Here is a 26,259-nt window from a genome sequence, read left to right on the forward strand (position 1 = left end):
TAGTCCACGGTGAGGTTGCATCTGCTTTCTGACCTGTAGGATTGTCCAAGTACAATGAGAGAGTGTCCAGACTAGTGTTTTTTAAGAGTTCTAGAAGAGGTTCTTTGACCTCTCTGAGAGACTGAGGTCAGCTCTTAACCCTTTCCCTGCACCTAAAATTTAGTTTATTGCATTGGAAATGATTTTCCTTGTAGGTTAGGAAAACAGTCTATAAATAATTATGTTTCTGAATATTTTATGCAAAAAACGTGAACTCCCCTAGAATGGCTGTCATCAGAAGGACAGGCAATAAAAGTGTTGATGAAGAAGATGTGGAGAGATTAGAACCCTCTTAAATGGCTGACAGGAATGGAAACTAGTGCTGCCACCCTGGGAAACAGGTATTTGGCAGCTCCTTAGAAAGTTACACCTCTCCATTCCACTCCTGGGAATAGCAGCCTGTACCGAGAGAATTGAAAAAATACATTCAGACATGGAACTTATGAAGAGATGTTCATAGTAACGTTAGTCCTAACAGCCAAAGTAATCCCAGTGTCCCATCAGCTGACGAATGGATGAATAAAGGCTGACTGTTATTCAGTCATAAACAGGAATGGCGCACTCGTACGGGCCACAATGGGGATGAACCTTGAAAACCTGTGCTCAGTAAAAGAAGTTAATTACAAAAAACCACGTATTGTGGGATTCCAGTTATAGAAAGTGTTTAGAATAGGCAAATGCACAAGACAGAAAGCAGGTTAGTGGGTGCCAGAGACTGAGGGGGAGAGGAGGATAGGAAGTGACTGCTAATGGTGATTGTTTGGTGGGTGATGAAATGTCCTAAAAATTAGATAGTGGCGATATTTTATAACCTTGTAAAAATATATATTTTTTAAAACCCACTGAATTATTAAAAGACAAATTAAATTAAAAATGATGTGAGCTTCCTGGAACAAAGTAAAATCAAAATAGTATGATTAAATTACTTTATATTTAATTTTGGGGCTCCTAGCTGGTTAGTCGGTGGAGTATGTGACTCTTGATCTCGCAGTCGTGAGTTCAGGCCCCATGCTGGGTATAGAAATTACTTAAAAAAATTTTTTTAAAGTATGTTATTTCACTCAAAAAGAAGGTTCAGTGATTAAGATCTGTGACTCAACTTAGAAGTTGGTTTTGGGACTTTTCTTAGCTGTAGCAGCACATAGTTTAACTCTGACATCACGTCAGTTCAGCAGCACATGCTGTGCACCCTGGTTCCTGAAGCTGTGAGCCCGGGGCCTTCCAGCTCTCCCCGCTCCCATCGCTGGAAGAGGACATACTCACATGGAGGAGCACAGAACCCCACGAGACTCCGGCTGAGTGTGTGACGTGTCATCTCCTGTGTCCTCAGTCAGGGGCCCTCTGTAGCCTGCTCTGCCTCTCTGATGCAAGGAGAGGCCTTCACACCCATTTCTTAGTGAGGAGGGTCTCCAAGTGTTAAGTATTCTCGTGGAAAATAGACTCCAATCTGCAGAAGCACTTCTTCAGGGCTTCCTTGCCATTCCCCAAAGGGCTTCCTTTTCACTGATGATTGTGGGACCCAAGCTTGTGACAAGGAATGTTCCCCAAGTCCTCAAGCCCATAGCTGGCATTTGATGCCTTTCCCTCAGCAGCTCTCTAGAGTGGGCTTGCTTTTGTTCTCCAAAGATACAGAAGTTGCTTCATGAATCATCTGGTGAAAAGCCAGTGTACATAGAATAACATCAAAGTCGACCTGTGTCTGAGTTCAGTTCGCAGGGGCTCTAAGTTACCTCTAGGAGTGGGGCTTGCTTCGTCACCAGAGCCAGAGCTGCAGCACCAAGGCTGAGGCCAAGGCACGGGGAGAACTTACTTGGGTTTCCTTGGCGGATGAGTAAAGCTTGTTGTTTCTTTTTCTTTTTTCTTTTTCCTTTTTCCCCTCTCCCTCTCTTTCTTTCCTCCCTCCCTCCCTCCCTTTCTTTCTTTTGTTCATTCTTTCTTTCTTTCTAAAATTTTATTTGTCAGAGAGAGAGAGAGCACAAGCAGTGGGAGTGGCAGGCGAAGGAAGAAGCAGACTTCCCGCCGAGCAGGGAGCCTGATGCGGGACTTGATCCCAGGACCCCGGTATCATGACCTGAGCCAAAAGCAGACTGAGCCACCCAGGCATCTCCACCTTGTTGTTTCTTAGATTTTTTTTTTTTTTTAAGATTTTATTTATTTATTTGACAGAGAGAAATCACAAGTAAGCAGAGAGGCAGGCAGAGAGAGAGGAGGAAGCAGGCTCCCTGCTGAGCAGAAAGCCCGATGTGGGGCTCGAACCCAGGACCTGGGATCATGACCCGAGCTGAAGGCAGCGGCCCAACCCACTGAGCCACCCAGCCGCCCCCACCTTGTTGTTTCTTAAAGGGGATCACAAAAAAGGCATTCATAAATAGCCTCAGCCGTGCCCTCCCCAGGAGGACATGAGTGTTTGGTCATGCTGAGAGGCATCCGTGGCTGCTCTACTTCTGGTTAGAGGGAATGGGAATGTCTGCCCATGTCTCTCAGCCACTTCACCCAGCCCGCCCAGCCACCCTGTGGGGGAGTGTCTGCATTTCCAGTACATACTGGGCCTGGTGGTTAGCGCAGCCCTGCGTAACTTAGCGCATCAGCAGTGGCAGGAGAGGACGGTGGCATCTGCTAACCGCTGCCATGCTTCGCCGCTGCTCTGAGTTGTGGAGTTGCTCTGCCGTTTCCTGGGTCTGCGGCTACCCCGGCATGCAGACATTGTTAGCATATGCTTTTTTTAGGTCTTATTAAAAATTTGCTTGTAGGAGCACCTGGGTGGCTCAGTTGTCAAGCCTCTGCCTTCAGCTCAGGTCATGATCCCAGAGTCCTGGGATCGAGCCCCGCATCGGGCTCTCTGCCCTCTCCAGCTCCCCTTCTTGTGTTCCCTCTCTTGCTGTGTGTCTATCAGATAAATAAATCTTTAAAAAAAAAATTTTTGGTTGTAGACGTGGACACAAACAGAATGGCTACTCTTGTTCTCGACAGTGGCATCCCAGGCTCCACCCTGTATTTGTTAAGTATAAAACTGTACATTCATTAGTTTTTTTATTTTTTTAAATTGTAAAGTACACCTATCACTTTATCATTTCACTTTTCATTCAGTTGTATTAAATACATGCACGCTCTTGTGCAGCCTTCATACTGTCCATTTCCAGAGTTCCTTTTCATCTCCAGCAGCAGCTCCATACCTGTTCAATAGCTCTCCACTCTCCTTCCCCGCAGTCCCTGGCAACCGCTGTTCTCTTTTCTGTTTCTGTGAATGTGCAGTTACCTTAGACGAGTGGATTCCTACAGTACTCCTTTTGTGTCTGGTTTATTTCACTTAGCAAGACGGTTTTAGGGTCCATCCAGGTTGCCTGTGTCAGAATTCCCTTCCTTTTTATTGCCAAATGTTCCTCCGCAGTGAGGGTATGGCACACCTGGCTTTTCCATTCATGCTCTGATGGGCACTTGGGTTGTTTCCATCTCTTGTTTATGGTAGTGCTGCTGTGAACAGAGCGTTGAGTTTCTGTTTGAGCTCCTGTTTTCAGTTCTTTTAGGTACATACCTAGGAGTGGAATTGCTGGATCATACGATGATTCTACATTTGGTGTTTTGAGGAACCACCAGACTTTTTCACAGTGGCTGCACCGTTTTGCAGTCCCTCCAGCAGCGTGTGGAGGTTCCAGTCTCTCCACATCCTCTATAACACTTGTTCCAGTTGATTTTTCAAATAGCCTTCCGGATGGATCTGGAGTGGTATCCTCATCACATAACTTGATGCCAAGAGTTATTTTTGAGACCGTTTTCAGAGACGCACATATAAATATACTCATGACTCCCTTTCAATGTGTTCATGCATCCAGGACCCCTGTGCCACTCTTCAGCAGGGGCCATGGGTGGCAGATTAGACCTGATCTAGGCCTCCTTCACCCTGTGCACCGAGACCCCAGAGGGTGACTTGTCTGAGCCCCTCAGTAGTGTGTCCTGTTCTTCCTTCTTAGCTCCCAGGAGGCAAAGAGTCTGAAGGTGGAGCTCCACAGCCACTCAGACGTCCCTTTCCAGATGCTGGATGGCAACAGCGGTCTGAGTTCTGAGAAGATCAGCCACAATCCCTGGAGCCTGCGCTGTCACAAGCAGCAGCTGAGCCGCATGCGCTCCGAGTCCAAGGACCGAAAGCTCTACAGTATCCTTGTTATTAAGGCTTCAGCAGTGCCCCCTGCTGGGACTATGGGTTGGTCCTGTGTCAGGACACCTTCTAGCACCGGGTCCGTGGCCCTCTCTGTCCTGGAGCACCTCTTGCTCTCATCATCCTTTTTCATAGGCTCTTTGTCCTTCTTTGTTTTATTGACACGTTTTCTCCTGCCCTTCCGAACTGGTAAGCCTGAAGCTTAAACTTGGCAGTTCAGAAGAGTGCTGTCCAGCAGAACCTTCTGGGACAGTGAAGGTGTGTGTGTCTGTGTTTAGTATGGTAGCCACTGGCCACACCAAGAAACTGAAACATGCTTGCTGTGACTGAGTTATAGAATTTTACATTTATTTCAATTTAAATGGCCAGATGTGCTCAGGGGTTACTGTATGTATCCGTGCATGTCTAGAATCAGGGATCTGCATGTGTGTGCGTGCATGTGCACACGTTTCTCCCTTCCTAAAAAGTGGTTATGACAAAGTGGTAAGTGGGTTTTGTTTTGGTTTTTGTTTTTTGTCTAAGATAAACACCATACCTGAACAATATGTAATAGTCTTTAAGATGGTAAAAGTAAAGAAGTATTATAAAATGCGAATTCTGGTGATCGTTTATGGTGTTTGAAGCAGTAGACTGTGAAGAACTAATACTGAGAAACTGAGGGGAAATGTGCTGAGCCCTCTCTCTTTTCTCAGTTTTCAGAACAGTGTCTTGAGGGAGGAAGTGTTAACGAAGCCCATTTATAGATGAGGAGATTGGAGCACAGGGGGATTAAGTGCTGTGCCCAGGCCTATGAGTGGCCAAAGTAGGATTCAAGAGCCCATGCTCTCCGGCACCGTGAGGTGTTCCTGTGGCCCTTTTTAAGTTTTATTGCTACTTGTTTATAGGTTATAGCAGGTGATGAAATTAAAGGCCAATTTAATGGTTTTCTGTAAGTTATTCTTTATAAAGAATTAGGCGCTGTTAATACGTGTATCGTCAAGTGATGCCAAGTATCTTACCTTCCAAGATCATGTGATTGCTTCTTGACCCCCAGTATGGAAGTGAGGTCCAGGCTGTGGTCCCGATGACTTCTGATAGACATGACAAACCTGTACCTTTATCCAAGATGGTTGCAGACCATAGATGTAAATGAGGACATGGGTATAAATGTCAGCCAGCCAGGACCATAGTGGCATTTTAAGCAGAAGGTTCTAGAAATACCAGGGACAAGTTTAAATATGCAGTCCACTGGTTTGAAGTTTAGTCAGAAAAAGGCAGGATAGAAATTTAAATCCACCTTTTTCTAAGATTCCCATTCGGGAATGATAATCCTGATTTCTCATGTTTGTAATAGTGCTGCAAAGATGTCTTCCTTATTTCTTTTAGGCCTGGGCGGGGTATGACTTTTGTAGGGCCTCGGTTTACTGATGGTGCCAGGGATATATGCGAATCTGCCAGGTCTTCTTTAGTTTGTGTTTGCCTGCAGGACAGAATAAAACAGAATAAAATTATATATATATATCTCACAGAATATTTTTCAGCCATAAATAGGAATGAAATTTTGTCACATGCTACACACAAATTGGATAAAACTTGAAAACATTTTTACTAAGTGAAACGGCCAGACACAAAAGGACAAATATGAAGTGTCTAGAATAGTCGTATTCTTAGAGACAGAAAATAGAAAGGTAGTTACTGGGGTTGGGAGTGTGAAGAGGAATGGGAGAGGTGGGTACAGTTTCTAGTTTTTGTTTGGGAAGATGAAAAAGTTCTGGTGATGGTGGTTGCACAGTTATGTGAGTGTACTTCATGCCGCTAAACCTGTACAGTTAAATGTAGTGAAAATGGTAAACTTTATGTCATGTATATTTTGCTACAATAAAAAATTTTTGAAAAGAAGGAGTAAGCCAGTGGTGTGATATCTACATTTGAGAGTTTGTGAGGTGAATACAGATCACATTAGAAGACAATGCCCCCTTTAATAGAAAAATTTGGTCATGGTTTCCTGGCTGGGACTGGTGGTGAGTGTGGCTGTTACTGTCCTTGACCATGGCCCAGAGTTCCTCTTGCTTGAGAACGTGGTGCACCACTTCAAGTACCCCTGTGTGCTGGACCTGAAGATGGGCACCCGGCAGCATGGGGATGATGCGTCCGCGGAGAAGGCAGCCCGGCAGATGAGAAAGTGCGAGCAGAGTACGTCAGCCTCACTGGGTGTCAGGGTCTGTGGCATGCAGGTGAGTTGCCCCTGGTGAGAGCCTCGCTGCCGCCGCCTGTGGGGCTTGGGTGGCCCGCGTACCTGCCTGCTCCCCCTGCCAGGTGTCCTCCTGACCCACAGTGGTCCAGAATCTCCTCCGAGAGGGTGAGTCCCAGGAGCCTCCACAGGGTTCCCTGACCTGTCTTGGCCTTGCCCTTTGACCTTAGTCTGGCCTCCAGATCCAGAGCCTCTGTGAGAGCCTGTTGCCTTGACATTGGGATGAGTCAGACTGGTCAGTACTTTCCAGACAGTGCCTGCCCAGGGCACTTGAAGGTCATCAGGCCTTCAGACTCCTGGTGCTCACCCGCTCTGTCTCCTGGGCTTTCAGGTGTACCAGCTGGATACAGGGCATTACCTCTGCAGGAACAAGTACTATGGCCGCGGGCTCTCCATTGAAGGCTTCCGCAACGCCCTCTATCAGTACCTGCACAACGGCCTGGACCTGAGGCGTGACCTTTTTGAGCCCATCCTGAGCAAACTGCGGGGCCTGAAAGCTGTGCTGGAGCGGCAGGCCTCCTACCGCTTCTACTCTAGCTCCCTGCTTGTCATCTATGATGGCAGGGAGTGCCGGGCAGAGTCCTTCCTGGACCGCAGGGCAGAGATGCGTCTCAAGCACCTGGATACAGGGCTCTCTGAGGGGGCGCCGCCCTGTGGTCCCAGCACCAGCCCCAGTAGCACCAGCCCTGAGGCTGGCTCCTCCTCTCCACCCAAGGTGGATGTCCGCATGATCGACTTTGCACACAGCACGTTCAAGGGCTTCCGGGATGACCCCACCGTGCATGACGGGCCGGACCGAGGCTATGTGTTCGGCCTAGAGAACCTCATCAGCATCATGGAACAGATGCGGGACGAGAACCAGTAGGCCCAGCCCTGGGCCCCCAGAACCCCTTCCTCTCCACCCGCAGGCAGGGACCATTGCTCTGACTGAACTCGCCGTGAGGACACACAGACTTGCTTTTAAAGGGTTATATTTCTCTTTGGTGTAAACTAAAAGAAATGTTTTTAGCTGTAGCCTGGAATCCATATATATAAAGTGAAGGAGGGCACAACACACATCCTCTCAGCCAGGCTCCTCTAGCTCTATGGCTCTGACTGCTGTGTCCAGGCTGACTTAGGAAGATGGATGGTGGATGGGCCTGGCAGCAGGGACAGGGTACCCTTGGACATTGGTTTCTCTTGCCTAGGTCTTTGGCGTCTGTGGCTGCAGGGCCTTGCTGGTTTTAGGGTGAAGCCCTGGGCTGGTGCAGAGCCCCTCTGTGCTCACTCATCCCTTGTTCCTTACCAGTAGAGGACTGGGTGCCCATCTGTTGGGGGACTTTCTAGTCTGGTGGCATGGGCTTCAGCCAGCTTTTTAACACATGCCCCCCGGGTAGCACAGGGCCAATTGCACACTGCTGGACCCGTCCTCGGTTCTGACCTTGGCGTGAGGAAGCTGGGCTGAGACCAGCTTATGGCAGAGGGCAGGCCCTGGGATCCCCAGGCACTCTTTGGCACTTGAACCTGCTCCTCTTCCTGCCTGCACACCCCAGCCAGCCTTTCTTAGCAAGATCCCTTGCCTGAGGCGGCCACTCCTTCTTGCCCCACTGAAGGGTACCTGCTCTGTTTGCTGAGGAGAATCAGTGTCCCAGCAGGCCTCAGGGCCTCCGGTGGCTCTGGCCTAGACAGTATTTGCAGTTCTTGTGCTGTGGGTGGGAGACTCCTTCCTCTAGCTTGGGCAGCTGTGCTGCCTCTGGATGGGCTGCCCTTCCCAGGGCTCAAGGGCTTTGGTCCACTCAGGGTGTCACCTTTCCCCAGGCTAAGCTCAAGGCAGCAGCTCACAGTGAGGAGCTCCAGCCTTGTGAGGGAGAGCTTAAAGCTTGTGGGCTCATAGTTTGGACCTTGGGTTGCAGGTGTCCAGATTCTGCTAATGAGTTTGGTCTCATCAGTCCTGGGATCCATCAGTCTGTCCATTTGTCCATCTGCCAGCCCTTGTCTCTTGGGATCTTTTTCCTGGGCTGTAGCCTTGTTCATTAGTAAGTACTGATTTGTGTCATGCCATTTCTGAGGTGAGCTTTTGCCCCTGTGCCTGTTGTCAAGGGGTGCTACCTTTTTACAAAGAACTGGTAGCAAGTGAATTGTAGGAGGTGTTTCCCGGATGGTCCAGCACCTTCTCTGTGGGCCTGGCGTGTAGCCCTGCTCCACGCTGACATTGGTACAGTGAAGGCCCAAGGGGTGACCTTTCTGGTGGTTTTAATCATTTTTGCCACTGGCCCTAATGGCACAGACATCTGCCACCTCGAACATGTGGCCAGGAGGTGACACTGTACTCATCTAGCCATTGCCAAGGTTAGTGCCCTCACCTCTGAGCCTAGGGCCACTGTCATTGTCACTTCAGGCATGTCTTTGGGCATTAAAGGTAAGCCTGCCAGCCTAAGAGGCCTTGGAACTGGTGGACTACTTTCCGAGTCATTAGAGATGCAGCTTCACACATTTTAAATGGGCTCCTTGATGGATCCCATCTTTCTCTCGGCCCTCCGATCCTGGTGCCAGTGGTGGGCAGGTTCCCATTCCTTGGGGCTGGGAGGGACAGCTTGCCTGTTTCTGGTCAGTAACGACCATTTTTCCTGTACCATTCTGTGGCTTCAGCCATAGGGGTGGTGGCTCTTCATTTGTGTAGACTGTCATTTCCTGGCAGGGCAGAGGCTAAGACAGAGTCAGGGGCCACTTGGGACCCCCTTTAGTTGAACCTCTCCAGCCTGGGGATGTGCTGTGCCTCCTGAGTTCCTATGTTTTGGGAGCAGATGCTGCCTTGTTTTGCTCTTCATAGTGAGAGAGACTATATCCATTATCCAGTGTTTTCCTGGCACTAAAAAGAGCAGAAGGGCCTGAGATTCGCTGCTGCTCCATCAGGGCAGGAACCCTTTTTTCAGCACTTTTGATATTTGGGAGACCCAGCTCTGTTATCTGGTGGGTGGTGGGCATGTGTGTGTGTGCACGCGCGTGCGCACACACACACACACACACACACACACTGCCTCTATTTGCCTGCTCCTTGCCAGAGAGCCCTGTCCCTGCCAGGCTCTGCCTTCCCAAACCCCAACTTGGGACCAAAGTGCAACGCGGGATCACGGGTTGGGGCGCTCAAGTGACCCCTCTCTCTAGTGCTTCCCTGGGCCAAGTCGACACCAGCCCCCTAGCTAGTGGGGGGTGGGACCGGCGGTGCTTAACGAGGAAGGGGACCAGTGTAGCAGCTTGCCAGGGACCCCACCCCTCCCTCACACTGGGGCCTGTGCAGTGGATGTAGGGTTTGCCCCAGGGGCCAAAGGCCTGGGGTAGTTCTGTAGCCGCTGCTCACTCGCACACACCTGGCCACGTGCACACCCCCTAGATGCAGATTGCTTGGAACTTTAAAGCTGTTCAATTTGGTTCTGTTATTGCCGATTAAAAAAGTTTTAATGAGGAAAAAAATGGAGCACCCTGGGAAGGACCTGGTTCCTTTACTTCTCGGGGAACTGTGAGGCCTCGCCTCTAGGAATCGCTCTCTACTCTACTTTCCTGGAAGCCTCCTAAACCTGTCCACACCGCCCGAGGCCTGCGTCCCCTTCCACTCTCGGCTCCGGCCGCAGCTGGGCCACCCGCGTCTCCTCGGGACCTTGCGTGCGGGGGAGGGGTGCTCGGGCCTTGGACCGGGTCGCCCCTTTCTGTGCACCTAGCGCTGCCCGCCCCGCTTGTGTCTAAGGTCGTGTTATGTCAAAATAAAGCCGCTAGAAACTGAGGTGTGTCCGCGTCTTCGCTGTCCTGCGGCTTCCAGGACACAGGCCCTGCCCCACCGCGGCTCCCGTCCCTCCGGGGCGGGGCCGGAAGCGGCCGTCTGGCGGCCGACCCCGGCACCCGTCGGGAAGGAAGCCTCGCCCTTGGCGCCAGTTCCGCCTTTGGATCCGCCAATGGTTAGCTGACCCGCGGGCCGGGGCCCGGTCCCCATGGCAGCCGGGCGCGCCCGGCCTCTTATTGGCTACGTCTGCCGGAGCGCTGCGTTTCAGCGCTCCGACGTCGGCGTCCATGCCACGTAAACGGCAGCGGATTGGCCGGCCCGGGCTTACGTCACCGCCCGCCTAGGTCCGGCCTGACTTCTGGGCCAGCCGCCCTCCGTCTCTCGTCGCGTACTGCTGTGTGCTGCCCCGGGCCGGCGTCGGAGTGAACTGGGCGGCCAAGGCAGAGCCAGAGTGGGTCAGTCTGGCAGGCGAAGGGCGTGGGGCCGGGCATGGCGTCGGGAGTGTGTGGCAGGGCTCCGCCGGGCGGGCCGGGCCGCGGAGCCTGGGATTCACTCTCCGGCCGCCCGCAGGCGCGATGAAGGCACTGATCTTGGTGGGCGGCTATGGGACGCGTCTGCGGCCGCTGACGCTGAGCATCCCGAAGCCACTGGTGGATTTCTGCAATAAGCCCATCTTGCTGCACCAAGTGGAGGCGCTGGCCGCGGTAAGACCCCGAGGGGTCGGTGTTGTGGTGGGACCTGGCAGGAAGAGGGACGGCTGGCACTTGGGGGTCGGGAACGCCCGTACCTTATGGCTGAGCCCTTCTGTCGGTGGGCGCTGTTTTGTCCAACAGGCAGGCGTGGACCACGTGATTCTGGCCGTGAGCTACATGTCTCAGGTGCTGGAGAAGGAAATGAAGGCGCAGGAGCAGAGGGTGAGGCTCGGACTTTTGACCTTTCTCTTTGCTCCCCGCCCAACCACCCACCCTGGTGGGAGGAACCTGACAGGCGGTTTCTCCCTTCTAGCTGGGAATCCGAATCTCCATGTCCCATGAAGAAGAGCCTCTGGGGACAGGTCAGTAAAGGTCCCTTGGGGAGGGTCTAGGGCCTGGGAAGGGGTAAGACCTAGCCTGACTGGGGTCTCCTGAGCCTCTGAGCTCAAACCCTCCCCACCCGCCTCCAGGAAGATGGTGATCCGGTACTTCTCTTCTAGCTGGGCCCCTGGCACTTGCCCGTGACCTGCTCTCTGAGACTGCAGACCCTTTCTTCGTCCTCAACAGTGACGTGATCTGTGATTTCCCCTTCCAAGCCATGGTGCAGTTCCACCGGCACCACGGCCAGGAGGGCTCCATTCTGGTAAGGGATCAGGTCTTTCTTCTCTGACACTCCTGTACCCCATGCCCAGGCTTTCCCACTGCCCAGTCTTTAACTGTCCCATTGGGTCATGGGTGCAAAGCTGTACAGTATGTGTCTTTAAGCATTGGGGCACAGTCCCCCCGACTGGGCCTGAGGTCCTCCTCCGCTCAGGTGACCAAAGTGGAGGAACCCTCAAAGTATGGTGTGGTGGTATGTGAGGCTGACACAGGCCGCATTCACCGGTTCGTGGAAAAGCCACAGGTGTTTGTGTCCAACAAGATCAACGCAGGAATGTACATCCTGAGCCCCGCGGTGCTGCGGCGCATCCAGGTGTGTAGAAGCGAGCTGCGGGGCGGGCTCGGGTAGTGTCCCCACCCACGACCCTGCTCACAAGCTGCCCACTCCCACAGCTGCAGCCTACATCCATTGAGAAGGAGATCTTCCCTGTCATGGCCAAGGAGGGGCAGCTATATGCCATGGAGCTGCAGGGTGAGGCAGGGAGGCCACAGGGTAGGGGTGTGGTGTGGCCGGGCTGAGCCCCCTGATGCATTTCCTCCCAACAGGCTTCTGGATGGATATAGGGCAGCCCAAGGATTTCCTCACCGGCATGTGCCTCTTCCTACAGTCCCTACGACAGAAGCAGCCTGAGCAACTGTACTCAGGCCCTGGCATTGTGGGCAACGTGCTGGTGGTGAGCACCCTGCCCAGCCCATCCTCCGAGCCCCTTCTCAAGCTTGGGAGAGGAGTGCCTCACTTGTGTTCTCCCCATGGTCCTTAGGACCCGAGTGCCCACATCGGCCGCAACTGTAGCATTGGCCCCAATGTGAGCCTGGGCCCCGGTGTAGTGGTGGAAGATGGTGTGTGCATCCGAAGGTGCACGGTGCTGCGGGGTGCCCGCATCCGCTCCCACTCCTGGCTCGAGTCCTGCATTGTGGGCTGGCGCTGCCGCGTGGGCCAGTGGGTAAGCCTGGGGGCCGGGCCGGGTGGGGGAGGGGCAGGGAAGGCGTCTTGTCCCACTGACCAGGCACGCCCCCCCCCCCCCCCCCGAGGTGCGCATGGAGAACGTGACGGTGCTGGGTGAAGATGTCATCGTTAACGACGAACTCTACCTCAATGGGGCCAGCGTGCTGCCCCACAAATCTATCGGCGAGTCGGTGCCGGAACCTCGCATCATCATGTGAGGGGATGCTGGGGGCTGGCTGAGTCCCCATTTCCCTGATGGCAGGGGGCACCCTGGCCTGACACATCCGAAGGCCCTGGACTCACTGTTTATCTGGGAGGACCGGACAAGGCTGAAGGGTTGGGACACCTACCCTCTCCTGTGGACACAATCTGGCAGGACCCTTGCTGGGCATACCCCACAAAGCCTACTCCCTCAAGAAGGGCCGGGCCAGGGCTGTATGGAATAATAATTTAATGCTCACTGTGGCCCTGACTGAAAGTCGAGCTCAGGCACAATTAGGACACGGCTGGGCTCCTGCCAGTGAGGTTACACTCAGGCAAGGAGGTTGGACATGGCAGGGGGGGTCATGGGAACAGGGCAAGGGGAGCTCATAAATAGGGCCCAGCCTGGGTCTGAGTTCAGGGGTGGAGGCTGCTGCTGTGTGGGCTAGGCGGCTGAGGAAGTGGTGGTACTGGCGCTTGCCGTCTTCTCCCAGTCCTCTACAGACACAATGGTGGCTTTGCAGAAAAAGCAGTCCTTGTTGTTCATCAGGTGCTGGTTGATGCAGGCTCTACAACGGGGGCAGGGGGGAGGATGAAGAGGGCCTGAGTACCCTTGCTGCTTCCGCAGCTCCCTGCACCCATGGGGCCCACTTACTTGCAGGACTTATGGCCACAGGGCTGGAACACAGCAGAGATGGGGTGAGCATAGCAGATGGGGCAGAGGTCCTCCTCGCTGGTGGGCTGCAGGGAGCAGAGTGCAGGGTGGGTTGGGGATGGTCACCCAGACAAGCAGACAAAAGACTATACCTAAACAGCGTGCACAGTTGTGCCAGCATGTATGCAGGGGCATACACCTGGGTGCCGTGGTGCCCACTCACCAGGGAGGCAGCCGCTGCCTGGGCAGACGCAGAGGTCAGGTGTGCCAGCATCTGTTCCACCTGAGCCAGCTCCTCGGCACTGATGTAATCTGTGTCTGGGGGTGATAGCAGGTGTCAGACCCAATGTGGCCCTAGAACCCAGTGCGTCTTAAGCACCACAACTTGGGGATTTGCTCTTGAGACTCCTGATCTAGCCCAGCCCCAAATCCCTGACCCACCCCCGGCCCACTCACAGCTCTGCAGGGAGAAGCGCTTCCGGTCAGGGGCAGGCAGGGCAGTGCCAGGGGCAGAGGGCTCTGGCTGCCCCAAGAGATAACATATAGAGCGGAGCTGGAAGCAGGGATCAGCAAGGAGCACTGACGTGGCTCTCTCTGTCCTAGTGGGAGAATGGGGGTAAGGATAGTCAGAAAGCAGTACCTGCTGGAGAAGCGGGAATGGTGGGACAGTCCAGCCCACATCCCTGCTTTTCACTTCCTGTCCCCCACCCCCATGTCTCTTATCCTAGACCCCAGTAAGAACTCCTATAGCCTGGGTGCTAGTTTAAGGGGGTGACCAGCAGATGGCGAAAGCCCGCCTACTCCTAATAAACACTAACTCTCCAAAGAAGACAATAAAAAACATCACTAGCAGCTTGAAGGACTGCCTCCCAGGTTTCCCCTCCTACTGTTAACAGGGTAGATGGGCACCGCAAAGCCACTGGTTAAGCACTGCTTGGGGCATTGGCGGATTTGCGCCCCCTGTGGCGGCCACAGGGGAACCTTGGTTGAGGGGAGGAGGGGCTGCCTCGCCTCCTCCCAACAGGAGCCAATGGGAGGCTGAGGCCCCGCCCTCCTCCAGGAGAGTATTTAGAAGCTGACCAGGGAAGCACTCGGAGAGCTGGGGAAGCCGGACCAGGGAGTACTGTGGGGAAGCCTGGCCCCAGATCCAGACCTGGAGCCAGGGAGCAGGGGCCGTTGGTGTGCGGGGCGGAGCCCACAGCCAGCAAAAGTGGGTGAGTCCCTGTGCTGGGTCCCTCACTGAGCTGCCCCAGTCCCAGCCGCAGCAGGCACCACTATGGCCTGGCTGGTGCTGCTGGGTGCACTGCTGTGCCTTCCGCGCGTCGGGGTGGGCAGCCTGGGCGTGGAGGGCTTTGTGCCCTCCGCGCCCCATAACTGCCCCTACAAATGTGTGTGTGCCGCCGACCTGCTGAGCTGCACGGGCCTGGGGCTGCAGGATGTGCCGGCTGCGCTGCCGGCTGCTGCCACAGACCTTGACCTAAGCCACAACGCCCTCCAGCGCCTGCGCCCCGGGTGGCTGACGCCCCTCGCCCGACTGCGCACCTTGCACCTGGGCCACAACGAGCTGGATGTGCTAGGTCGCGGAGTCTTCACCAATGCTAGTGGCCTGCGGCTGCTTGACTTATCATCTAACGAGCTGCGGGTGCTGGGACGCCACGACCTCGAAGGGCTGGGGGCGCTAGAGAGGCTGCTCCTGTTCAATAACCGACTGGCGCACTTGGACGAGCACGCATTCTGGGGCCTGAGCGCACTCAGCGCGCTCTACCTGGGCTGCAACGAGCTCTCCTCCTTCTCTTTCCACCACCTCCACGGCCTGGGTGCCACCCACCTTCGTACACTGGACCTCTCCTCCAACCACCTGGGCCGCGTCCCCGCCACTGCCCTGGCCGCCCTGCCGGCCTTTCTCAAGAACGGCCTTTACTTACACAACAACCCCCTGCCCTGCGACTGCCGCCTTTACCAGCTGCTGCGGCGCTGGCGCCAGCGGGGCCTCAGCGCCGTCAGTGACTTTGCCAGGGAATACACGTGCCTGGCTTTCAAGGTGCCTGCGTCCCGCGTGCGCTTCTTTGAGCACAGTCGGGTCTTCGAGAACTGCTCAACCGCCCTGGCTCAGGGCCTGGAGCGGCCGGAGGAGCAGCTGCACGTGCAGATGGGTCGGTCCCTGAGGCTAAGCTGCAACACCAGCATCCCTGCTCTGCGCGTCGCATGGGTGTCCCCAAAGCAGGAGCTGCTGGTGGCCCCAGGGTCCCAAGACGGCAGCATCGCTGTGCTGGCAGACGGCAGCTTGGCCATCAGCAACGTGCAGCCATGGCACGAGGGACTCTTCGTGTGCCTGGCCGTGGGGTCCCACTTGCACCACAACCAGACGCACGAGTACAACGTGAGCGTGCACTCCCCGCGCCCCGAGCCCGAGGCTTTCAACACAGGCTTCACCACCCTCCTGGGATGCGCCGTGGGCTTGGTGCTCGTGCTGCTCTATCTGTTCGCACCGCCCTGCCCTGGCTGCCGTCGCTGCTACCGCCGCACCTGCCGCTGCTGCCGCCGCCGGTGGCCCCAGGCACCCAGTCCCCTCCGGGACCTGAGCGCGCAGTCCTCCTCAGTGCTCAGCACCACCCCACCCGATGCGCCCAGCCGCAAGGCCAGTGTCCACAAGCATGTGGTCTTTCTGGAGCCTGGCAAGAGGGGCCTCAATGGGCGTGTGCAGCTGGCCGTAGCCGAGGACTTTGATCTCTACAATCCCATGGGCCTGCGGCTCCAGGCTGGCTCTGACTCCGCTAGCTCCACGGGCTCTGAGGGTCTGGTGATGACCTAGGCTGCCCTGGGCTCAGAGCCAGGCCACCAACCACCCACCGCTTGCCCTGCTCCCTGCTGCCGCCTGGAAAACTGCCAGTTGCTAGTGGGAGCGCTGGGCTTAGTCCTCCAGCCTCCCGTGTGGCCTCGACCTCAACTACATCAGCCCCACTCACTGAAGGAAGGGCTGGGCTCCCTATCCTGTCTCCTGCTCTGCTCTCACACAGGGCCCAAAGGCCAAAGGCCCTCACCTGCTGGTGCCCAAAGGTCGCACAAGGCCTGGAACTGGGGCCATCTGGAAGAGCCCTTGCGTTAGAGCCCAAGGCACACCCTTAGGGGCCGAGAAGCTATCACGCAGTCATGGCGAAGAAATGAAACATAACCATCTCCCCCTTCCCAACAGGACAGGAAGAGAGTGGGCCCATAGGGGAGAAGGAGCACTCCAAAGACCTAGACCCCCACCCAGAGCGGAAGGAGGAGACACGTACCAACATCCAACCTCCTTCAAGCTTCACAACTCCATGCAGTCTGGTGAGCAGACAGAAAGCAGGCAAGGCTCTTCAAGAGCCCCCCAGTGGGCCTGGCCTGAGCCCCAGCCACAGCAGCCCCTCCATCTCCGGCCAGAGACATCCACAGGCCATTCTGAGGACAGGGCCTCCTCCCATGGGCTCACCAGACAGCAATAAGGGGCACCATGGCCTGTCCCCCAGCTTTTCAGCAGTAAAAAGCCTGCTGAGCATGGCCAAGATGGGAGGGCTGAGCTGGAACTCGCTGTCCCTGGAGGGTAGAAGCCTCTTAAGGGCTGGCACTGGTCTCGGTGTAGTGGCTGCGGCAGTGCCCTGGTCTTATACGCATCTTACCACCCACCGCAGGGAGTCAGGGAAGAGGGATCTGGAACCCCTCCTGTGTGTGTGTTGAGCTGGGGGCTCCTACAAGCATCCAGGATCCAGTTGTCATGGAGTTCCTTAATAAAGGCGGTACATGCTCATTACCGGAACCTTTGTGAACACAAGTAGCAGTGCGTGTCCTCAGCCCCTGATCCCAGCAGTGGCGTCCCTACACCGCACGACAGCAACCCACCCCTGCCTGAAGCATAACCGCAAGCTTGTGAGGTCCCCGAGTCTTCTACTCCGAGCCACGGCTGCTGCCACCTAGTTAGAGAGTGTGTATGCCTCACTGCCTCTGCGCCCCCCCCCCCACCCGCCTCAGAAACCTGACACCAAGGTTCACTGTAGAGTTGAAGAGACAGCAGCCCGATGCCCTGGCCGCCGGCCCACTCCCATCAGCCACACCAGCTCCCGAGGGCCCAGGCGCCTAATACTCACCCTGAGGCCGGGCCGTGCACCAGGAGTCGCACCAGGATGCCCGTCACAGCAACCAGAATGGGGTAATGGTCCACGCTCTCCAGGCCTGGGGGGCGGGAAGGAGGAAGGGAAGAGCTGCCGCACGCTCCTACCACAGGGTCAGGGCCCGCCTGGCTAGCACCAGCCCCCGCCCCATCATCCTCCCCAACAGAAGGGCAGGCTAAGGCCAGGGGTGCCAGGTCTGGGTGTCCTGATGCAGGATGGACAATCAGGCATCACGGCTCCCAGCGGGGGAACTGAGACCTGGGATATGCTGGGTGAAGGGCACTGGATCCTCACCAGGCAGCCGCAGGGTGACCACGCGGTCAAACAGGTTCCTCTCCGCCGTCACCCGGTTCAGCACCTGGTTTAGCAGCTGTGAGGGCAGGAGTCCATTGGTGGGTGTCTGGGTGAGCTCGCCACTGGGGCATTCCTAAGGGGTCCCCCCACTCCCTGCCCCAAGGGACACACCTGTGCGAGTCGCCGCAGCAGCATCTCAGAGGTAGGCCGGGCCCAGTCAAGGAATATCTCAGGCACCAGAGTGATGGTCATCTCCAAGACACGCAGCAGGCTGACTGAGAGGTCAAAGCAGGTGGCACACACCTTGAGCTGCCGGCTGTCCACAAAGTTCCGCTCTAGGCGCTCAGCGGCCTGTTGGATCTGAGCCACCGGCAGGGACAGGTGGTGGTCAGTGGCCTGGCCATGCCACAAATCATGCCGGCTCCACTGCAATGCCCCAGCCCACCCGCCCCACCGTGACCCACCTCCTGGATCATGCCGATGAACTCCGAGAAGGCCCAGTTGAGCTGGTTGAGGACGCTGTTGAGGAAGCTCGGTGCCACATCGGGACCCTCCCGCAGCAGCTCTGCCATGTGCTGCTGAAGCAAGGTAGAGGGGCAGGGCTCTGTGGGGGCAAGGGGAGGCAGCATCACTGGGGACTCCAGTCCAGGACTCCTGCCTGTCCTGTCTACCTCTGTCCTCACTTGCTGGGCCATTGCTGTAAGGACCAAAAGCTCCCATCATGAAGGCAGGAGGACAGAGTCCAGCACTGTGTGGGGTCTAGAGCTAAATCTGTCCTTCCATCTGCTGGGCAAGCCGCAGGCTGAAGTCTTTCCCAGCTCCGCACCATCCCTGCGGCCTAGAGCTGCCCCCCAGCCTGCCCCCAGCGAGATCTCAGCCACATGCCTTTCAGGAAGGGCTAGATGCAGACAGGGTGACTGAGGCCCTCTCCTCACTCTTATCTGGGTCAACGTCCCTAAGACCTACTGTCTAAACCTTGCCATTCTCTCCTCTCCTCTCTCCTCTCTGCTGCCCTTGGCCTGGCCTTGGCATATGGCCGAGGTGGTGGGTGCCAAGTCTGGGATGACAGGGAGGAGTAACCAGAGCCCTTAGCCCCAGCCAGGCTGGACACCACCCCGCCCCCAGCCCCGTGCAAATCAATAGTTCCGACAGCAGCCAGACAAGTATCTGGTCCCACTGCCACTCTCCATTTGCAGCTCAGTTCCACCTGCAGGCACGACCAAAACAATGGGCAATGGACTTCACATAAGGCAATCGGCCTCTGGGACCCCTTCACACAACAACCCTGCTCACAAGGGCAGAAACACGCCACACGGGCCAAGGACAGCCACCCTGTGGGGTGAGCGCAGTGTGTGGCAGGCAGACTGCAGCCGGACCACTCTAGTCCTGGCCTAGCTGAAGGTCCTCAAGTTCACAGAGCTCTGGTGGACCATGCCCCTGGAGAGAGAGCAAAGCCTCTGCTCCCAACCAAGTGCCCCTTCCCCCTGGAAGCCCCACAGGCACCCCCCAGTCTGTGCCTCTGCCTTGAGTCAAGTATCCAAGGTCTGGCACCAGCAGATGGCAACAAAGGGGGAGAAGGACATGGTGCCGGGGCCAAGCTGGAGGTCAGGGAGCTGGTTCAGGGTCCTCACTCTGCATCAGCTGCCAGCTCTCTTCCCAGCCTGGGAAGATACTGCCTTTTCCCTGTGACCCAGCAGAGTGTTTGGGCCTGAAGGGCAGACATGGGACTGGGGAGCCAGGGGAAGAGTAGGCTCAGTGCCCCTGGACAGAGAGGAAGCCGGAAAAGGGAAACCACAGGGGGCAGAGTTGTGGCCTAGCATGAGTGCAAGAGAGAGGCTGGAAGACGGGAGAAGACTCCTAGAGGACCCAAGAGCAGGGGGCCAGGGCCCCCAGGGTAACCCAACCTGGCCACTCACTCTGGAGGCTGGGCAAGTTGGCATCCTCAGGTTTGGTTTTTAGCAGATGCGGCAGCCGTGTGTAGCGGTACCCGAACCCACAGCCCTGTGAGGGAGGGTCCGGTGGGTCAGTGGGGGGTAGGGCAACCCTCCCCTCCACCCCACCATGGCCACCACCACTCCAGCCGGGCTTACCCTCCAGAGCCGCACCAGGATCCAGTTGGTCTGGGCCCAGGGCCGCTGCTCATAAGGAGCCAGGAGGCTCCTCACCATGGCAACACGCCTGTGAGGGCAAGGGGTGGTGGGCAAGGGGTGAGGCCAGGTGTGGTGCGGTACGGGGCAGGGCGTGTGCCTCCCTGCCCTGACCCGCACTCACTGCTCCTCAGGGATCCGCTCCACAGCCCGCAGGGAGTGTGGGTAGCACACGTAGCTGGCCAGCGCCTGCATCAGCGAGTCACGGATGTCTGTTGGGACAGGCCATGCCTCAGCAGGTGCCTGGCATGAGCGCCGGCCCCCACGCCTCAATCCCACCTGGCCGGCATTCTGAGCAGGAAACAGCCGGCCAGAGGGCTGTCCCATCCCTGCCCCCCGAGCCCTCTGCAGGGCCTCTCACCGGTGCCCACGATGCGTGTGTCCGCAAAGTGTTTGGCGAGGATGGCAGCCAGGCGGGTCAGAGTCTCTTCATAGCCTGCAGGAGGAGCAGGAGGGGCGCTTGGCTGGGAGTGGTAGCTCTGGGGTTAGGCACGACCCTGGCAGGGTGAGCGGGCTTGGGCGGTGGGCTCCAGTGCTGCTGGAGCCAGTCTGGGCCCGAGCTGTCATCTAGGGACTTCGGGCACGGCATTCACTGACTGTGAGGGGCCATCGCGCAGACTCACTGTGGGGGGAGGACGGTCCTGCAAGCAGGGGCTCAAGCCCATCGTGGCACACACTTGATGGCTCAGCAGTCAAAGCCCCTTGGGCACCCACAGCTCCGCCTCTGAGGACAAAGCCTGCACCTAGGCCTGGGGCGGGGCAGGGGAAAGGCCAGGGGCCGACACCCCACAGCCTGAGCCAGACATAAACCACCAAGCCCAGCCTGACCCGGTCTGCGAGAAGCCCAAGCTTTATACATGGCCTCCAGCCGAGCACCCCGCTTGCTGGGATCTGCAAACACAAGCCACATCCCAAGGCCGGTCCCAGGGCACCAGGTGTGGCCAGCTGGCTCCAGACTACAGCGACACCAATAAGGAAGTTCGAGCTGGAGGGGGCCCCCACCCTGGCACTCCGTTTTGTCTCCTTCCTTCCTGGCACCAGTACCGGGGAGGAGCTGTTGGCTCTGGGGCTACAGTAGCGAGTAGGGCTCCTCACCAGGTGGGGCTTTTGCAAATGCTTGTTCACCACAGAGGGGAGGAGAATAGGGGCTGCCTCCCCACCTCCCTCCACGAACACGCATGCCGTGGGGCTAGGAAGGCTCAGCACAGGGCTCGCCTCAAAGACCTCCTTTTCTGTCCCCTCCCGGCCTGGACAGCCTTGTCACCTGGGAGCTCCTCCATGCTGTGCACGGGGCCGAAGTAATTCTTGAGGGCGCTATAGCTGTTGATGGCCACGCTCAAGTAGAACTCCGGCATGAAGGCGAAGAGAGAGCCCGTGCGGTCGCCGTGCTCGATGGTCCGCAGGCAAACGCGCAACAGCCAGTAGATATCGAGCATCTTCTCCTGAGGGAGGCACAAGGGGTGCTGCTGGGCTGTTTGCGGAGAGGGTCACAGGGGGCAAGGCTCGGGCCAGGGACCAGGAAAGGCCTCCATGTTCCCAAGTGGGAGCAGTGGCTCAGGAAGGGCAGTCACGTGCTTGGCAGACAAGCGTGCGCCCCGTGCTCGGAGAGGGCAACGCCCCAGCCTAGACTGGAATTCTGGCTTGCAATTTTTTTTTTTTTTTAAGATTTTATTTATTTATTTGACAGAGAGAGATCACAAGTAGACGGAGAGGCAGGCAGAGAGAGAGAGAGAGAGAGAGGGAAGCAGGCTCCCTGCTGAGCAGAGAGCCCGACGCGGGACTCGATCCCAGGACCCTGAGATCATGACCCGAGCCGAAGGCAGCGGCTTAACCCACTGAGCCACCCAGGCGCCCTGGCTTGCAATTTTTAACGGTACAGGTTTTAGGGGCGCCTGGGTGGCTCAGTCAGTTAAGCGTCCAACTCTTGCTTTCAGCTCAGGTCATGACCTCACAATCTTGAGCTCAACCCCCAAGTCGGGCTCTAGGCCGGGGAGAAAGCAAACCACCTGCCAAAGGCCCTGTTCCCCACAGGATGGATCCCACATAGTCTATGCCCAGGAGGAGTCACTAGCCAGGCCGCAGGCCAGACCCAGACCATCCCCATGTCTTGGAGCTGGAGCATCTGGACTTGACCTCAGTTCTGATGGGCCCCCAAACCTAGGAACCCAAGGAGAAGATATAAGCAGGGGTCAGAGGGTGCACCTGAGCCAGGAGGTCTGCAGGGAGCCTTCTGGCACAGAAGGCCAGAGAAGACCAAGTCTGAGGAGGGGCTGGCACCAATGGGCCCAAAGGACCACTGTAATGGGGGTGGAGATGTTTCTGCAAAGGGGGCGGGGCGCTTGAGAGAGACCTTGCAAAAGGTCTATTTCAGAGTGGAGTGAAGGAGGGGCCTGTGTGGGCCAAGAGTGAAGGGAAAATGAGGAGCGAAGACACAGAGAAGGAAGGAGGGAGCGGCTGCTATAGGCAGATGCAGAATCAGGGAAAGGCATCACAGGTTTTTCTCTTTACTAACGGGAGAAAGTAAAGGAGAAGGAGGCTGGAGTGTGAGCACTGAAGATGGAGAAGGAAGAAAGCAGTTCAACATAATAAAGGGTTTTTATGAAAAGCCCACAATGAACATCAGACTCAGTAGTGAAAAACTAAAAGCGTTTAAAGACAAGGATGCCCTCTTACGCTACTTCTACTCAGCACAGTACTGGAAGTCCTGGCCAGAGCAATCAGACACAAAAAGAAATAAAGGTATCCAAATTAGAAAGAAAGGAGTAAAATTATCTCTATTCACAGATGACATGATCTTATACGTAGAAAACCCTCAAGAACACACACACACACACACACACACACACGTTAGAATAAATGAATTCAGGAAATATGCAGGGTCTGAAATCAACACACCAAAGTCAGTTGTGTTCTTTTCTTTTTTTAAAAGATTTATTTATCTGAGGGGCGCCTGGGTGGCTCAGTGGGTTAAAGCCTCTGCCTTCGGCTCAGGTCATGATCCCAGAGTACTGGGATCAAGCCCCACATCGGGCTCTCTGCTCAGCAGGGAGCCTGCTTCCTCCTCTCGATCTCTCTGCCTACTTGTGATCTCTGTCAAATAAAAAAATAAAATCTTAAAAAAAAAAAAAAAAAAAGATTTGGGGCGCCTGGGTGGCTCAGTGGGTTAAGCCACTGCCTTCGGCTCAGGTCATGATCTCAGGGTCCTGGGATCGAGCCCCGCATCGGGCTCTCTGCTCAGCGGGGAGCCTGCTTCCTCCTCTCTCTCTGCCTCTCTGCCTGCTTGTGCTCTCTCTCTGTCAAATAAATAAATAAATAAATCTTTAAAAAAAAAAAAAAGATTTATTTATCTGAGAAAACGCGCATGCATTGGTAGGGGCAGAGGGAGAGGGAGAGAGAATCTTAAGCAGACTCCACGCCCAGCATGGAGTGCTCCTCAGGGGCGTGATCTCAGGACCCTAAGATCACGACCTGAGCTGATACCAAGAGTCAGATGCTTAACTGACTGCCACCACCCAGGCGCCCCGCCAGCGGTGTTTCTATATGCTAGCAATGAGCAATCCAAAAAGGAAGTCAAGAAAATAATTCCACTTACATGAGCATCAAAAAGAATGAAATCAAGGTATCACTCTAACCAAGAAGGTAGAAAGACTTGGACACTGAGAACCGGAACGTTGATGAAAAAATTTTTAAAGACCCGAATGGAAAGACAACCCATGGATTAGAAGACTTGATATTGTTAAGATAACAATACCCTCCAAAGCAAACTACACACTTAATGAAACTCCTATCAAAAGCTCAATGGCATTCTTTTATAGAAATAGAAAAATCTATTCTAAAATTCATATGGAGTCTCAAAGGACTCAAACAGCCGAAACAATCTTGAAATAAAACAAAGCTGGAGATCTCCTACTTTCTGATCTCAGAACTTACTGCAAAGCTACAATAATCAAAACAGTGTGGTACTGGCATAAAAAATACCATACAGACCAATGGAATAGCCGCGAGAGCTCAGAAACAAACCCACACACATATGACCCAAGGGTTTTGACAAGGACGCCAAAACCATTCAATGGGGAAAGGAAAAAGTCGTTCCAGTAAATGGTCCTAAGAGAACTGGGAAAGAGTGAGAAAGAATGAAGGTGGGCCACCACTTCACATCTTCTACAAAAATTAACTCACTGACTTACAAGCTAAAACTACAAAACCGCATGGGGAGCACTTCATGACCTTGGATTTAACACCGACTTTGTCAGCTGGCGGGCTGTGACAACCAGACCAAGAGAAAAAAGAAAAACTGGACTTCATCAGAATGAAAACTGCGACAAAGTCACCACCTACAGAGTGACAAGGCAAGCCACAAAATGGGAGAAAATATGTGTAAATCATAATCTGATAAGGGGCCGATATCCAATATATAAAAATAATTCCTATGAATCAACAACAAAAACCAAACAATCCAAACAAATGGGCAAATGCACTGAAACTTACATTTCTCCAAAGACATGCAAATGGCTGATAAGCCCATGACAAGGTGCTCAACATCACTGATCAACAGGGAGATGCAAATCCGAACCACAAGACACCGCTTCACATCGATTAGGATGGTTACTATCAAAAAATATAGACAGATAAGTAGACAGATATACAGACAGCGTGAGGGAGGGAGTAGCAAGTGTTGGCAAGAATGGGAAGAAACTGCTGCTTTTGAGCCCTGCCGGTGGGAATGTAAAATGGTACAATCACTGGATGGCCGTTCCTCAAGAAATTAAAAATAGAAGAACCATGTAATCCAGCAATTCTGCCTCAGGTACATATCCAAGAGAACCGAAAACAGAAGCGCAAAGAGATAGTCATCTACACCAGGAACACAGCGGCACCATTCAGAGTAGCCGGGAGGTAGAAACAAACCGATGGTGGATGACTGGGCAAACAACGGGCTACAGACACAGAGCGGAAGGTAATTCAGCCTTCGGCAGGAAGGCACTCCTGCCACCTGCCACAGGAGACGGCAAGGACGTTCTGCTCAGTGAAATACACCAGCGACAGAGCTGGATGTTGTAGGACGCCACTTACACATGGTCCCTGGAGTGGTCAGATTCACAGAGACAGACAGCAGAGTGGTGGCAGCAGGGACGGAGGTGAGGATGGGATGTGGAGGTAGCGGGGTAAGTTTCAGTCTGGGAAGAGGAAGGGCTCTGGAGACTGACCGCACAACCTACTTACCACGACTGGACTATATATTTAAAATGATTACGGTGATAAGCAATATATTATATGTATTTCACCACAACTTTAAAAAAAGTGTTAAGAGAGCAAATTTTATGCTATGGATATTTTATCTTTTTTTAAAAGATTTTATTTATTTGAGAGAGAACGCAAGAGACAAAGAGCAAGCTAGCACGAGTAGGGGGAGGGGCAGAAGGCGAGGGAGAAGCAGACTCCCCACTGCGCAGTTGGTCCATTTATCATAATGTACGTATTTATTTATTTTAAAGATTTTATTCATTTATTTGACAGAGAGATAGACAGCACAAGCAGGCAGAGCAGCAGGCAGCAGGAGAGGGAGAAGCAGGCTCTCCACCAAGCAGGGAGCCCAACACGGGCTCGATCCCAGGATGCTGGGATCATGACCTGAGCTGAAGGCAGTCACTTAGCCGACTAAGCCACCCAGGCAACCCCCCCCCTTTATCATAATTTTAATAAAAGGAAAGAAGCTACAGAGATGAGAAGGCCAAGTTCCTAAGAAGATGGTGTGGGAGGAATGGGCAAGGCTGTCTAGGCCAGTGGACAGGCATGAAATTCCCATCAGGAGAGGAGAGGAAGCTCCCAGATGATGATCACTTCTACGGGGCTGGAGGCAAGGCAGCCTGGGGCAAAGTGGGGTAGCAGGTGGAGGTGGTTGGGGTTGGAAAGGAGGCTGGGAGAAAGCAAGCGGGGATGGTGGGCAGAGGTGCGCACAAAGGCCTTGATCACCCAGTTATGGGGGAAGGGCACGCCTAAGAATGTAGATGCCCCGACATGGGCACTTACTAGCGGGTAGAGATGCCAGGACAGTCTGCACAGGAAGCAAGACTGGAGGGTTCGGGGCCTGAGGGTCAAAACAGGGTCACAGGGAGAGTGTCTACAGCTCAAGGCTGACAGCACCGGGAGGACAGATACTCATCTTCCTGGGTCGTGACGGAATGTAGCTAGCATCAGGATGCACCTGACAACACTCCAGGCTCTGGCACAAACTACTGAATCAATGAGTGAGTGAATGACAAAGTAGGAAACAAGGCTGTAGCCTCTAAGGAGGGAGAGGAATCAGAGAGAAGCAGGTGCAGAGTGAAGGCAAGTGGGGCTCCAGGAG

General features: G+C 54.9%; 4 protein-coding genes across 13 annotated transcripts in view; 3 read left to right on the plus strand and 1 right to left on the minus strand.

Moving 5' to 3' along the window:
* Positions 1-10,179, plus strand: part of IP6K1 (inositol hexakisphosphate kinase 1) — a 64,132-nt gene extending 53,953 nt beyond the window's left edge. For all 3 annotated transcript variants that reach the window (XM_047693930.1, XM_047693918.1, XM_047693922.1), the window contains 3 exons: positions 4,008-4,189; positions 6,230-6,405; positions 6,754-10,179. In XM_047693930.1, coding sequence (XP_047549886.1) covers positions 4,008-4,189; positions 6,230-6,405; positions 6,754-7,287 — 892 coding nt within the window. In that variant the 3' untranslated portion in view covers positions 7,288-10,179. The remainder of the gene's footprint in view (positions 1-4,007; positions 4,190-6,229; positions 6,406-6,753) is intronic.
* A 311-nt stretch (positions 10,180-10,490) lies between these two features.
* On the plus strand, positions 10,491-14,186 carry GMPPB (GDP-mannose pyrophosphorylase B). Its single transcript, XM_047693943.1, has 10 exons — positions 10,491-10,631; positions 10,747-10,880; positions 11,010-11,090; positions 11,182-11,230; positions 11,369-11,511; positions 11,683-11,841; positions 11,922-12,000; positions 12,075-12,202; positions 12,290-12,472; positions 12,561-14,186. The coding sequence occupies exons 2-10, from the start codon at positions 10,752-10,754 to the stop codon at positions 12,690-12,692; spliced, it is 1,083 nt and encodes a 360-aa protein (XP_047549899.1). The 5' UTR covers positions 10,491-10,631; positions 10,747-10,751; the 3' UTR covers positions 12,693-14,186.
* RNF123 (ring finger protein 123) overlaps positions 12,909-26,259 on the minus strand; it is a 28,596-nt gene continuing 15,245 nt past the window's right edge. For 3 of the 8 annotated variants that reach the window (XM_047693775.1, XM_047693743.1, XM_047693752.1), the window contains exons 27-37: positions 21,175-21,352; positions 20,272-20,346; positions 20,035-20,122; positions 19,854-19,941; positions 19,668-19,764; positions 18,228-18,367; positions 17,935-18,123; positions 17,764-17,839; positions 17,446-17,530; positions 13,787-13,929; positions 12,909-13,648 (exon numbers count right to left, since the gene is read on the minus strand). In XM_047693775.1, the coding sequence (XP_047549731.1) occupies positions 13,245-13,648; positions 13,787-13,929; positions 17,446-17,530; positions 17,764-17,839; positions 17,935-18,123; positions 18,228-18,367; positions 19,668-19,764; positions 19,854-19,941; positions 20,035-20,122; positions 20,272-20,346; positions 21,175-21,352 (1,563 nt within the window). In that variant the 3' untranslated portion in view covers positions 12,909-13,244. The remainder of the gene's footprint in view (positions 13,649-13,786; positions 13,930-17,445; positions 17,531-17,763; positions 17,840-17,934; positions 18,124-18,227; positions 18,368-19,667; positions 19,765-19,853; positions 19,942-20,034; positions 20,123-20,271; positions 20,347-21,174; positions 21,353-26,259) is intronic. The other 5 variants (XM_047693782.1, XM_047693792.1, XM_047693763.1 and 2 more) reach the window with 5 other exon arrangements.
* AMIGO3 (adhesion molecule with Ig like domain 3) lies at positions 14,337-17,113 on the plus strand. Its single transcript, XM_047693905.1, has one exon. The coding sequence runs from the start codon at positions 14,607-14,609 to the stop codon at positions 16,140-16,142; it is 1,536 nt and encodes a 511-aa protein (XP_047549861.1). The 5' UTR covers positions 14,337-14,606; the 3' UTR covers positions 16,143-17,113.

This window comes from Lutra lutra, chromosome 1 (genome assembly GCF_902655055.1).
Source record: "Lutra lutra chromosome 1, mLutLut1.2, whole genome shotgun sequence".
Taxonomy (NCBI): Eukaryota; Metazoa; Chordata; class Mammalia; order Carnivora; family Mustelidae; genus Lutra; species Lutra lutra.